This window comes from Pseudonaja textilis, chromosome 3, assembly GCF_049901715.1.
Source record: "Pseudonaja textilis isolate UNSWEBS1 chromosome 3, rPseTex1.2, whole genome shotgun sequence".
In the NCBI taxonomy this organism is placed as follows: domain Eukaryota; kingdom Metazoa; phylum Chordata; class Lepidosauria; order Squamata; family Elapidae; genus Pseudonaja; species Pseudonaja textilis.
The window spans coordinates 83,978,267-83,993,720 of record NC_141992.1 but is presented as its reverse complement, the minus strand read 5'-3'; the positions used below and the strand labels follow the sequence as shown (position 1 = coordinate 83,993,720).

Sequence of the window (15,454 nt, the reverse complement as noted above, 5' to 3'; positions counted from 1 at the left end):
CTCCAGCCAAAGGTAACCTGGACATTGGGGGCCAAGTTGGAAGCATTAAAGGGACTTGTAATGACCCAGAGTGTAACACAAACGTAACAAAATCCAAAATGTAAATAAATGTCATTTAATGCCTCCAACTTGGCCCCACTGTTCAATAATACTCAGTTGGAGATAAAACGTACTCAAAAATAGTCTTCAAAAGATAGCAAAACAGTCTGAACTTAAAGAGCAGATAGAGGTGAAATAAAAACCCAAACAAAGTATAATGACAAAATTTCCACAACGGAACAGGAGAAGTATTTACCACATTCAAGGAGGTAACAAGGCACAGTCTGTTGGAAGGATGCCAACCAAGATAACTTCAGACCAAAATAAAACATGCTTTGTTTCCAGCGTTTGCCAATATTCAGGTCCAAACTCTTATGCAGTTGTCACACCTGCATTCCATGAAGAGGATCATCACCCTCTCCTCCTGAGAAGACCATGTCTCTCTGTTATCCTCTCCTCCCTGTGTACCCGAGGATGGATAAGGGGTGGGCCTGGGTCCTGCTCTGCCTGCTCAGCTGGCCTCTGCCCTTTCCCAACCTCCTCCACAACCTCCGGAGCCACACTTCCACTCTCTGTCAGCTGTTCCTCCTCTCCCTCAGAGTCAGTCTCCACCAGGGGCATGACAGGACTTATGTGACTGTGTTGGCTTTGTGCCATGCCCCGGGTAATCACACATTACATTAAACTATAACATGTTCTCTTTTGCTCATGGAGATGTGTGAACTCAGTAATTAGCATTCTCAGTAAACTACATCTTGTTCAACAAATGTCTCTCGGAATCTGCCCAAACTTATGTCCACAACATCAATGACAGTGTCTAACCATCTCATCCTCTACTATCCCCCTCTCCTTTTGCCTTCAGTCTTTCTGAATAACAGGATCTTTTCCAATGAGTCTTCTCTTCTCATTTGATGGCCAAAGTATTTGAGCTTCAGCTTTAGGGATCAGGGTATAATGTCTTAAATAGAATAGAAAAACAAAGTGGAAGGGACCTTGGAGGTCTTCTAGTCCACCCCCCTGCCTAGGCAGGAAACCCTACACCACTTCAGACAAATGGTTATCCAACATCTTTTTAAAAACTTCCAGTTTTGGAAGTTTTTAAAAAGATGTTGGATAATGCCTCGGGAATTTCATTTAGATCCCAATGACTAAAATATATATAAGCCCTCAACTCTTTGTTCTAAAAAAGATGAAACGTTCAAGTAAAGTTGGTTTTCATTCATGTGGTTTATTGTAGTAAGATCTGACTATGGATGAATTTGTGTGTGAGAAAAGAATTACTCTGTTCAAGTAATCAGTTTTGAACAGCCAAAGCAATATTCATAAGCGAAGGTAATTAAAGTTAAAGAAACCTAAGGGTGACTTCAAAATATTGTCTATTGCTTCTGGATAATTATTAGATTATAAGATCCAAATACGGGAGAGGGTAATGAGAATAACTGTGAGTCAATTGCACCACTGTAAGTAAAATAAGATTAAAGTATTAATCTTCTTTACGCTCGATTAACTAGAGGATTAAATGCAAAACAAGTCATCAGAATATGGGGATTGATTCTTTCATTGTTTTTTAGTAGGCAAATAGAATCTTCATTAGTAACTTGACTAACATTAGGGGAACTATTAATCATTTTTACTGCTCTTTGAAAGGGAGCTGAAGGCAGGTTGAATAAGAGATAGCAACTTATGCTCTATCATACTTCCTAGTGTTGTATTTATTAAGCATGTTTGTTTGATTTCAATACAAAAACCTATTGGCATAGCTTACCTGACTATAAGCTCCCATTCTCATTAGGAATGCAACAGTCAGAATTCTGAATTATCACAACTGAATTCCAAGGACTAGCTTATAGTTTATATTGCCTCAAGCAAGTTTGAGGGGGATGAGAAGCAGTAAATGTTGCAGAAAAAGGAGAAAAATTCCATAAGTACCATAATTTATTTAGTGAAGCTCCACCCTTGACTAGTTTAGATTCAAATCTGTTGAACAGGAGAAATATCTCCCAAAGCCTTGTTAATTCATTTAAAAACAATAGCTTTGAAATAAGAACTTCTGATTGCAACTATTAGCCACTATGCACCACAGAATTTAACAGTTAAGTTCAACTACCATTCCTAGATGTACTAATCTACAAAAAAACAGATGGCACACTAGGACACACCATATAGCAGAAGAAAACACATACCAACCGCTACCTCAACGCCCAATCCCACCACCACCCAGCACAGATAAACTCCATGGCCAAAACACTAATCACCAGAACCAAACGCCTGGCAGACAAGACACACATAAAGACTGAACTATGCACCCTGACTAAAGTACTGACAGCTAACGGCTTCCACAAAAGCAAAATCACCAGCTTGATCCACAAAAACACACTGAGACATAATGGAGACCTAGAAGATGAACAGACCTGTGGAACACCTGTCCTGCCCTACACAAGAAGTACTACAGACAAAATCAGTAAGATACTACACAGGCATCACATCAAGACTGCCTTCCAAACAGACAGAAAGATAGCAGCCATCCTTAGAAACCCCAAAGATAAAATTGACCTGGAAAACCAAGGCATATATGAAGTCCCCTGTGCATCATGCCCTGCCACATACATTGGACAGACCAATAGAAGAATAAGTACCCACCTAGATGAACACAAAAATGCAGTCAAAAACCTGGAACACACTTCCTCATTAGTCCAACACATGAAAGCCACAGGTCACAGCATCAACTTCAATGGCACCAAAACCCTAGCCGCTATAGAAAACCCCAGCCACAGAATTATCAGAGAAGCCATAGAGATTGAAAAAAGACCTGAAAGCATGAATAGAAGAGATGATTCCACCAGACTTTCAATTATTTGGAATCCTGCACTCACAAACAAAAAAATATCTACACCACAAGCCAGGCAAACACCTGGGCACAAACAGATCCCCCCTGATACCTCCAGCTCAAACACACCCCAACCAGGCACCCAGATGAAACCTAGCTTCCTAATAAATGATAGCTGTTCATTTACTCGGAGCCAAGCTGCACTAAAAGCCTCCAATACAGGAACAAATGTTGCCAGCCAATCAAGACAAAAAAAGCCACAAGACAGACAGAAGATATTAGAAACACCAATCAAGCAGAACACAGCAAACTCCAAGACCAATAAACACAGACCAAGATTCCCAACCAATCAGGATGAAGAAAAAAACATTCTGGCACAGCAGTAGGCTAGCTCCAAATTTAAAACTGAAACAGGTGTAAAAGTCTGACTCACAGACGAACACAATACAGAAGCCTGATGATGGCAGATGAGATTCTGCCGAAACGTTGCTACAACTTTAAAAGCACAACTATAATGACGTGCGAAAATACCCGAACAAAGCTGAATACCATATATCTCTCTCTCTGAATACCATATATCTATCTCTATCTCTATCTATCTATCTTTGGTCAGAAATATGTATGTATGTATGTATGTATGTATGTATGTATGTATGTATGTATGTATTCTTTTACATAGGAATATAAAATAATATTTTGTATGTGTGTTCTTTTTTTACTGCGTATTGTATGCCATCCAGAATCAAATATTGCGTGATGGACAGCTATATAAATTTAATTAATTAATTAATCATAATGTTCTTTGTTGCTTTGGCTTAATGTATTATGAGAATCTGACTACAGTATAGTGATTTCTGACTTACCGTGTTTTAAAAACTTAGGCAATTGTGTTTTGTCCCACCAGCTGCCTTGGTTTGATGCATTGTGTAAACTTGTACATTCAGATGATGTACAAGTCAGTTTCTATATTTACAGTTGAAAATCTGTTTAGTACCTGTATGTGTATAGAAATACCCATGGAATACTCTCTCCATGCTCTCAGAAGCTCTGGAAAAGTTGCCTATTGAACTAAAGAAAGAAAAGGCAAGAGATATGTGATCTTACCTAACTCCCTGCATGTATTTACGTGGGTCATGTTATTGGGAACCAAAATTATGGCTGTTAGGAATTGTAGTTAACTACCTATTTGTTTTCTTATATCAGTATTTCTCAACCATGGCAGTTTGCAGATGAGTGGACTTCAATTCCCAAAGTTCCCTCAACCAGCCATGAAGGCTGGGGAATTATGGGAATTGAAGTCCACGCATCTCCAAACTGGCCAAGGTTGAGAAATATTGGTTTCTATGATTTATATCACTGTCCATCTCACATAAGTGACTGTGGGTGGTTTACAAATCACAGAAAAACCTACAACGAAGAACTCCCAGTTTAGCCCAAGGATAAACAATAGCCCCACTCAGAGAAGAACACATCAATAACAGAACTCATCTATCCACTTGATCCAACTGTCTGGGGAAATAACCAAGTCTTCAGTGCCTTGCAAAATGCACTCTTCCAGATGGAGTGGACTGCAACTCTCTAAATTCCCAGACAGAGATTATTAACTTTACTGAGTCCATGCGGTCAGTTATTCAACATGCTACTACTTTTCATTAGCAATAAATGTATATACTTTGTGTCATTACTATTTAAACTCTGAACTTTATGAAAGTCGTTATGGAAGGAGCCATCAGAACTGTCATTATGGCCTGGTAATATATGAATAGCATTGTTTCCATCTATTACATCACAACAAGGTAGTTTCAGCCTCTGTTTATGATTCGTGCAATCCCTTTGTACATAAGGGTTTAAAAGCGTTTGGCTCTTGCCCCAAAATGACTTCCTCTTGCTATAAATCTCCTTATTTGTTTGTAACAAAGCTATTAACAAGCTGTGCTGGAGCCACAACAGACAAGAGATATATTACTCAAATAAATTAACAGGTGCCCGCAGAATAATTAAACCCATATTAGGTGCATCTCACTTAACCGAGCTTGTTTTGTAAAGAAGAAGGATTCCTTTTCATTACACCCCATGACCTGTAATGGTTGCTAATTTATAATCTTATGTTTCCTTGGCAGGGTGATATCCAGCAGATGCTGATTGTTGGTGATCCCAGAGCAGCCTATGATTACTGTGAGCACTACAGCCCAGACTGTGATTCTCCTGTGCCCAATGCTCCCCAGGCTCAAGAACCTCAAGTGGAGGAAGTAAGCAACACGTCATTTTTTTTAAAAAAAATAGATTTATTATACTTTAGCAGGTATGCTGCATTCATGCTATTATGGAAGAGTGGCCTGGAGCTAAATGCCTCCCACTCTGAGTGTGAGATGTCTATCCTGTCGTACATGCATAAGGCTGCTTTTCGGAATAAATTCAAGACCCTCCTTCATTTAAATGGACAGAAATGTAATTTTTATGGGACATTGGAATGCTGGAAATAACAAGGAAACAAGAATATGTTCTCTTAGCTGAGGCCAGCTTACCGAAGGAGAGGCTCCCAAGTCTTTCACAGGCATTTTCAAATATGATTGAGATGCCATACTTGTCAGTGAAATGGAACTATCTCATATAGTAGAAAGAAAAGTTTAGAAAGCACTAGCAGGAAGAATGCATGTGGCTTTTGGCAGCATGCCCAGGCTTTCAATCAGCATGAGCGACTGCTCTTAGTTCCCTCTCGTTTGCTTTGGGGTTGACTTTTTTTTTCAAAAAAGGGAATGGTTGTTTTAAGTTTTCTGCATTGTTTTAATGGTGTGTACTTCCCCCACTCTTTTTGAAAGGCTTTGGTGATGGAGCACCCGCAGATTCTGAAGACAAGCTGTTCCATTGGTTGATTGGTCTCACTTTTAGGAAAATTCTCCTTAGTCTTAGGTTGCTTCTCTCTTTTTGTTTACCAAAAAGTAGAGATGGGAACAAGGGGATCAGCCATTTTCTTTTCTGCTATCTTTTCAAATGAGGGAATTGCCTGAGGGGGATGCCCTCTCCCCCATGGGATTAGCAGGGAGATATGACTGCTTGGGCCATTGTGCCACAGAGCAGCAAAACAAAAAACACATACGCAAAAGGGAAGCTAGGAGTAACTTTGAATCTCGCCTGTGCATTCTTCCTGTTGCAAGCTGACTTCCAGACAACCTCTCTGGCTTCTTTAACATTTTACAGAGTCTTCCCATAGGCATACATTGATTTAATTCCTGCTCCGTTTCTGGATTTTGTCATGGTATATTTAAAAAAAAAAACAATACTGATTTTTCCCAAAACAGTCCCACTAAGCCCTAAACAAAATCTCCAATCTTACAAAATAAGAACTGGAAAAGATAGAAAAATGCTAGTTGCAAATGCTATTCCAACTTGACATTCTATAGTTGTTTAAAAGGCTAACACATTTGTGAAATAAGGCTATGGCTAAGTTTATTAGATGCATAGAGGATTTTGAAAAATTGCTATCTGATAACCCCATTGATTACAACATACTAGTTAGATGTTTATGATAGATTCTTTAACTAGTTTGGAGTTCAGCCTACTGTATATCCAATCTGAGTAGGTTTGATTGCATTTGTGTTTATATTTAAGGCTAAATATGCACACTGCTTGCTTTATCTCTGAAGTCATGGGTGGCAGATTTTAGTGAGGGTGGACTTTCCTTCCTTCCCATCTGTCTGTCTGTCTGCCTGTCTACTCTGTCCATGAAATCTTATATTTATTTCTACAGTGTTTCCCATTAGCCCACAGGTCAAAGATGAGAGAAAGGTGAATAGTGAAAAAGATTTTTACAATGGAAGCAATTAAGACCACAAATACTAAATTTTCTCTTTATCCAGAGATAATTTTATCCAAAATCTAAAATTTGGATTGGAATTGGATTGATGGGAGGATTTTTTTCATGCAGTGTATGAAATTTTCCAATAACCTATGCTTTTTCTCCATGTGAATACTCATAGAATATTACAGTTGGCCTAAGAAAAATAGAAACATTATCACTTCTTTGTATTGTTGTTTACAGCAATTCTGATTGTGATTAACTGATTTTGCAACCTGTCAATTTTATGAACCTTAATTTTGAGATTTAAAAATATATTTTGACATTTTAAAAAAAAATTAATATTTAAAATTTATATTTCAAATGTGTTTAAGAAATATTTTTGAACAGGTGTTCAAAGCAACAAGCAGTAATATCTTTAAACCTCAAAAGAGAAAGAGAATTTGCATTTTCAAATTATGACATTGATTCATTTTGTACATCTCTATGACCTGCTCTCTTTCGACTCCTCAGGAGCCACAAAGAATTTAAATGTAAAATTTCTATTTTGTAGTATTGATTATTATGATGATGAAAAGTTGGGACTGCTCTAGACTGAATTAGAAGCTTCATTGCTTGTGATAGGAGGCTAATCTTTTGAGCTATTCAACAGTCTGTGTTTAATATTCAAAATATCTTAAGAGTGTGCAGTGATTTAAGTTTGCTATACAATCTGTTCCTACTATTCTGTTCACACGTTCAGGTTTTGTTGCTTAAAAATTAGCATTCATACCATGCGTTAGGTTTTAGTATCTGAAGGATTTAGTAATCCTCTAGTAATCTCATTATTATTTATGACATGCCTATTCTCCCTTTTATTAACAGATATATCATAATCTATGCAATAAAAATGCAATCCAGACAAAATAATAAAACTAATTTTTAAAAATGAAAACCATAATTAAGGCAGAGTAGCACTGACGTAGGCAGAGAAAAATCATGGAAAGACTGGGCAGGTGAAAAAGTTTTCCATTCAAATATTTCATGTTTGCTCAGGAAGATCTTTAAAATAAAAGTGGGCATCAAGAAAAGAAGATACTTCACATGAACCTTTATCTGTTGGCATTCCCCATTGGAGAATGCCGGTCCCTGAACTGTAGCTAAATAAATATAGGCAAAAGAATTGACAGCAATATATCTGAGGATTAGATTGAGCTCCATATCTACAACCTATTTGTGAGCTTATAAAATCAAAGGAACACCAGGTGTTCTACTGTTTCTGTTACTAAGTAGTCCTCGAATTACAATCATTCATTTAGCATCTGTTAGAAGTTGCAGTGAAAAAATTGAATTACAACTGGTCCTCGCAACCATTACAGCATCACCATGGTCATGTGATTAAAATTCAGGTGATGGCTATTGGCATGTATTTGCAACGGTTGCAATGTGCCAGGTCATGTGATGGCCATTAATGACCTTCTTGGCACATTTCCAACAAGGAAAGTCAACAGAGAAATCTGGATTTACTGCAGAGATTTGCTTAACCGTTTGAGGCATTCAACCACAGGAGAAAAAGTTGTAACAGTAGGTGTCACTCAATTAATCAACCTCCATACATAGCAATGGAAATTCTTGCCCCAGCTGAGCTCATAAGTCAAGGACTATCTGTATTATAATTTTGAATGTGCCTTAAGAGTTGAAGCTCTGTCTCTTCTTTTGAAGGTTTTGAAAACTCTCAGTACTGACTTTTATAAACATCCTTTTTGCATTGTTCTTTGCATTAAACTAAGTCAAGACAAATCATATCACCAGAGTCCCAACTTGGAAGTCAGAGATGGGAAAAAAATTGGTCCAATAATGTACATTCTGGCCTTCTTCGAGCTGGATTGGAAGATGTATATGCATGTAAGCAAGGTTGAAAATGCCTCGTAAACATAAGGCTTCAATTCTTTATTTGGAACATAATTCCACCACTCAATAAACCTCAATACCTTGACTGAAGAAACTGATCTCCAAAGGGAAGTCTGTTTCATTTGTTTTGGCTTGGGCCTAGTTGCAGGGGACATCTGAAAGAAAGCAAACGTATGTTTAAATTAAAAATGTTTTATGGAAGGAAGAAGCGAAGGAAGTCTAGCTATATTTTCTAAAGGACTTCTTGCACTTTTTCTCCTCATTAATGTACTTTTCCTTTTCTCCCAAATCCTGCTGCCTTATCAGGGTTGTTTTTCCTTAGAGACACAGATCATATGAGACACCCTTTTAATATCTGACACAAAGGATGTGCATGAATTAGATATATTATCCTTAGTAAAGATAATAAAACGGTCTAGTTAAGGCAGCATTTCAGCGTATTTCCTGAAAGCAATTACAACAATGTCATCCATAAATATTTCAGTAACCTTTGATTCTTGTACAGTCTTTGGGAACTGACCTCTTCTAACCTCAAATTATTTAACGTAACAATTTGTGCCTTTGAGTCAAATTACATGCAGCAATGTAGAAAGGGCCCTTTCTTTCAGAAATGCTTTGGAATTCCTTCACTGGGGCAATGTGGAGGATGGGAAAACCTCAACACTCAGCTTGTCATTTTTAAGACTAAATGCACTGGATGATGTCATGTACGTTATGTGCATTATGGCAGGGAAATATCTTAAGGATATCTTAAGGAAAGAGAGTTCTCCACTCCTCTGCTCATTGCAGAATACCTTATGTCACCAGACTTGAAATTCTAGACCTAGAAAACCTAGGACTACTCTGCCTCCGGTCCAATCTAAATATAGTATATAAAATCATACATTGCAATGTCCTACCTGCAAGTGAATAGTTCAGTTTTAATCATAACAATACAAGATCACAGAATAGATATAAACTCAAGGTTAACCGCACCAAAGTTGACTGCAGAAAATACAACTTTAGCAACAGAGTGGTCAATGTTTGGAATACTCTACCTGACTCTGTGGTTTCTTCCCCAAACCCCAAAAACTTTAACCTTAGACTGTCTACTATTGACCTCACCCCCTTCCTAAGAGGCCTGTAGGGGGGAATGCATAAGCGCACCAATCCTGCCCACTGTCCCTGTCCTATTGCTTTTTTTTTCTTAGAAGTATCTATCTCATGTATTCAAAACTATATTTATTCTTATACCTGTATCTTGTAAGCGATTGATAAATCAAATAAATACTAAAAATACTATTAAAAAAAACCCCTAACCTAGAACTAAGGAGAAATTTCCTGACAGTGAGAACAGTTATTTAGGGGAACAACTTGCCTCCAGAAATTGTGGGAACTCCAGCACTGGAGGTTTTTAAGAAGAGATAAGACAACTCCTGTCTGAAATGGAATAGGGCAGGGGTCCCCAACCTCCAGGCCATGGACTAACACTGGGCTGTAGTATGCCAGAAATAGGGCCACACAAATAAGCAAAGTTCCATCCATGGGATGCAGGCAGCACGTGAAACCACACCCCCTACAGTCCACGGAAAACTTCTCTCCACAGAACCGGTCCCTAGTGCCCTGAAGGTTGAGGAGGCACTGGTATAGGGTTTCCTGCTTAAGGAGCGGGTTGGACTAAAAGACCTCCAACTCTCTTATTCTGTCTTTGGTCAGACTAGCGGAAACCCAATTCAGTGAACTCCAACCAGAGATTGTCAGAATCAATAATATTTCCAGAAGTCAGCAACATTTAGTTTACAGTCTTGAAATAGGATTTCTACATCGTAAGATACCTTACTCTGACAGCAAACCCTAAAACAGTTGCTTCTTCTTTGGGATTATATTAATACCATCCATTCAAGTTAGGATGTAGAAAAATTGTTCAGTGCTTCCCTAGGTCCTTCATTACCACCTTTGCCATTTAGCAAAACTTTTAATAGTGCATATAGTAGGATGTGAAAATCAGCCTCCTTTGGATTTGAGATATTTGTTGCAATGATTCATTGATAGATGAATCATTAAACATGTTCAAGTGCCAACTTTCATTTACATTTGTAATATAAATAGGAGATCCTAACTGGGACTTGAATTTTTTGAGGTTTGCAACAGGAGCCTCTGTGGCGCAGTGGTTAGAATGCAGTACTGCAAGCTACTTCTGCAGCCAGCTGCCTACAGTTTGGCAGTTCAAATCCCTCCAGGCTCAAGGTTGACTCAGCTTTCCATCCCTCCCAGGTGGGTAAAATGAGGACCCAAATTGTTGGGGGCAATATGCTGATTCTGTAAACCGTTTAGAGAGGGCTGTAAAGCACTATAAAGCAGTATATAAGTCTAAGTGCTATTGCTATTGCTATTATAAGGACAGATTCTGACCAGGAGCCACCCAGAGTTGTTGAAAGATGGGCAACTATATAAATGTTCTATATAGCAAGCAAGCAAATAGGCATGTACAGATTGATCTGGGCAATATGGATTAAGAACGTTCTCAATGGAAATCATAATGTTAGAATTGCTTTAAAAATGTATGTATTCATATTAAACATATTTGCAGTAACATTTGGGGGAGGGAGGGGCAAGGGGTATGTCAATCATTAGTAGATGCTGGAAATGGATCACTCTTTTTTCTTCGTCAACTTCCATACCAGTGTTGCCTGTTTGAGATAGTTTAATTGATCCATTCATTTATCATTACCTTATTTCTTCCTTTAGGAAGGATTAAATAAACTCCTCTCTCAGTATTGCTTCAAGCTCAGAAGTTGATTACTACATCAGAATATTATTTTATTTTCGGGGATTTTAGAAAAAAAATACAGGTCCAGTACAAAAACAGATTTCGTTTCTTACTCAGAATATGTCACATAAGTCAGTTTCCTCCTTATTTATTTATTTTTTAGCCGTGAGCTGATGCTTCTAGAATGCAGTTAATGAAGAAAACAGTCATTTCCACTGGAGCTGCATAATGACTAAGTTGTATAATACAAATGTGCTCCTCTCTGGTAAAAGGAGGCATGAATTCACAGTGGAAAGATTATATTACATCAAGCAATGCAAGGATTTATTCATTTCATTCCTGAACTTGTATAAAAACACTTGCCCATATGCAATAATCATTACAAATGGATCTTTACCAGTTGGACCTAAACCTGTTGTAACTTCAGACATTTTACAAAAAAAAAAGTTATTTTCCCCTGGATTTCAACTCACTTTGGACACTCTGTCCTTTAAGTTCAATCTAGATCCAGGCTGGGCCTCTAGGGTTCTTGACTTTTGCCTGAAACTATGATTGTTGCTTTTCAGATCATAGGAATCATTTTCATCCACAACTGCTTCTTTAACAAATGGAATACTTGTCAATAAGATCAAAACTCCTGTTACTGGTATGCTCAAGGATTTGGGAATGAATGTTTTCTCAGATACCAATCTACCTCAGTATACAACTTCTTGATGATTATTCTAAGTTAATGCAAATAACATTAGGGAGGAAGATATTTGAACCTACCAACAACATTGAAAGCCACTTCATTTTGATCTTTTCATGCAGTCAGCAATAGCAATAGCCCTTAGACTTATATACCACTTCATAACGCTTTACAACCCTCTGTAAGTGGCTTATATAGAGTCAGCATATTCCCCTCAACTATCTGGGTTCTCATTTTACCCACCTTGGAAGGATGGAAGGCTGAGTCAACCTTGAGCTGGTGAGATGTGAACTGCCGAACTGCTGGCAGATGGCAGTCAACAGAATTAGCCTGCAGTACTGCATTCTAACTACTGCACCACCATGGCGCAAAGCAAATAAACAGCAAAAGGCTGTCATTGCGTAACTTTGCTAAATCCTTTAGTGATGATATAGCTGTTTTATTGCCATTTCTTCATTTGATCCTTCTTGCTTGTTCTTGATTATTGCTCACTGGATGATAATTGATTGCTAATTGCATAGGTAACAAGATACTTCTTTCTTATGATTACTATTTCTATTACAGTTTTAGATTGAATTTTCCCCAATAAGTGTTCCTTCCATGCATTCCCTTACCCCTCACCCCATTCCCTAGGCTTCTCTTCCAAGTTTTCCTCTATGCCTTTTGGGGGAGAAAGATACTTGAGCTAGAAAAGTCATCATTACCTTGATAGTAGCTATACTGACTAGTTAAAGCAGGGTTCTCAGCTTGGCTGGGGAATTCTGGGAACTGAAGTCTACAAATTTTAGACTTGCCAAGGTTGTGAAACACTGAGTTAAGGCATCTGCTTAATATACATTCTTGCGTCTTTTTTTATAACGGCTGACCAAATTGTCTAAAATTGGAAAGTCATTAAAGTTTTCATCTATAGTCTCAGTAGATTTTATTGTTTTTGACGTTTAATTCCACTGACTTTTACAACCAATTAGTGCCGGGTTATGCTTTGGAATGGATTTGGAATGAGTTTAATATTTATCATTTCTTAGTATTTGTGAAAGAAAGAAAATATTCTTTTACTTTTGAAAAATAATATTGGTACTATGCATTTAATTATATTAATGTAGTGACCCTTGAGAATTGTCCTTGAGTTTCTTCATTCACTGAATTAATGCTGGCAGAAAGCCACATGGAAATTCATCAGCATGTTCGCCTTATCCTCCAACACTGGGGAAGGGGGGTAGGGAGATACAAATAGATGAAATGTTTTGAGAAACTATTCATAAAAACAACTGAAATAGAAAAGACACGTTTTTAAAAAGAATAAGCTGCATATTTGTATGTCTATGCAATTCATAGTAACTGTGAATAATGTCATTAAATGTAAGGAATTTAGCCCGAAAGCATTCACTTATAAAAATGCTTGGTTTGCTAAAATTTGAGGGAGTGGGTAGACATAACCAGAATAAATATTTGGAGATGGAAAATGATTTCTTAAGTATGTAAGTGAGATTTGTCATAAAAATAAAGTATGCAACCTTTACTGATTAGTATCATGTCAAGTAAGAATCCATGGAGAATAATATGGCATCAGTAAAAGAATATTTGTAGTTCAGGGTTGAAATGAAGGGAAATATCTTCATGCTGTTGGTGTTGTTACCTGCAATAAATAAGCAAGCTCAGAGAGCACCAAGGGCCTCTCAATAATATGACATGTAAGGCAATCATTAATTGAAATGTATAAATTAGTCTCATTTAGATTCTGTACTCTAATTCAATTTTCCCTACTCTGGGTATCCCTCCAGCCAAGTAGATTTCAAATCTACAGGTCCCAGTCATGGCCATGCTGGCTAGAATTCTGAAAGTTGAAGTCCACACATCTAGAAGGGAAACTATCATCAAACTGACTTCATTGGGAGAAAAAAAATAATCATATGTTGAATTCCTAAGAAATGGACCAAATACTACAAAGGTTCTTCAAAGCACCTGAAGGTAGGACAAGAAGCAATGGGTGGAAACTTATCAAAGAGAGATCCAACCTAGACCAAAGGAGAAATTTCCTGTCAGTGAGAACAATTAATCAAAGGAGTGACTTGCCTCCAGAATTTGTGGATGCTCCAACATTGAAGGTTTTTAAGAAGTGATTGGACAAACATTTGTCTGAAATATAGAGTTTACTGCTTGACCATAATGTTGGATTAGATTGTTATTCTGTTCTCCACCTGACTCATGATCTTCTAGAACCAATTAAGAAAAAATGCTTTTCTCAGTGGAACAGTGAGAAAGTAAATGACCATGCAATCTGATCAATTGGAAATAAACAGCTTAGAGATCAGAAAGATTTTTTTGTTTGTTGGTTTGGCTGTGAGTCAGAGAAAATATTGGAAATCACATCAGTATCCCTCTATTTTTCTCTAGAGAATAACTGATTAGAGAGAGAAGGATTTCTCCTGCCCCACTCCCCCATTTCTAAGTCAAACCTTTTCCGTTGACCCCATGGATAGATACATTTGTAAAACAATCTGGTCTTTAAATTAGATTAAGTTCACTACCTAATCTATTCTCCAAAGCACCTGAAAACAGGACAAGAAGCAATGGATGGAAACTAATCAAGGAGAGAAACAAATGTAGAAATAAGAAATTTCGTGACATTGAGAACAATTCATCTGTGGAACCATTTCCCTCCAGAAGTTGTGGGTGTTCCATCACTGGAGGCTTTTAAGAAAAGATTGGACAGTCTCTTGTGTGAAATGTCTCCTTCTTGAGCAGGGGGTTGGACTAGAGGACCTCAAATGTCCCTTCCAACTCTGATATTCTGTAACTACCCTGAATAACTACTCCAAACAGTATTGACACAAATGGCCTCTTTCTTATTTGCTTTGTGCCTAAATAAGTGGTGAAACTAGCAAATGATTTTTTTAAAAGAAAAACTAGTGAAAGAAAAACTTTGGATAACATTAAAATGGTTTCCAAATGAAATTTATGGTTGAGGTTGTGATATATAATTTCATCCTTATTGTAGGATGAATATATAATATATCTAGATTGTCCACTCTAGTTCTCATGAGATATTAGTATGTACATTTAATCAAATCATCAATTATGTGTTCAGTATTTTGCTGTCACCCTTTCATAAACTTGGCAGTAGTTCAGGCCCATTTTTCATATTTGGCAAATGAACTCATGAAGTTTATTCTGGGCTGTACCAATTCAGTATAGAAAGGGTGGGGTGATTTGGGTTAGTGTTCCTCTTGGCAAAGAAATAAACATGGAGTCCTTGATGACAAATTGTTCTGGGTGGAAAGATATTATCTTCTCCTGAAATTTACTTTTGTATGCATATAATTATATTTATATTATTCTAGTTTTGGTATAGAGGACAATTCAGTTACATGAGCAGTAACAACAGCCATCTGAAATGGTACAAGTTCAGAAAGTATCTATTTCAACAACCAGACCTTGTAGTATGTGTACATGACTTTATAAGAC

General features: G+C 37.4%; 1 protein-coding gene across 3 annotated transcripts in view; it reads left to right on the top strand.

The window, feature by feature from the left end:
* The window catches only part of COL11A1 (collagen type XI alpha 1 chain), a 269,505-nt gene that overhangs the window by 67,394 nt on the left and 186,657 nt on the right, over positions 1-15,454 (top strand). For all 3 annotated transcript variants that reach the window (XM_087930269.1, XM_087930270.1, XM_087930268.1), the window contains exon 5: positions 4,987-5,115. In XM_087930269.1, the coding sequence (XP_087786395.1) occupies positions 4,987-5,115 (129 nt within the window). The remainder of the gene's footprint in view (positions 1-4,986; positions 5,116-15,454) is intronic.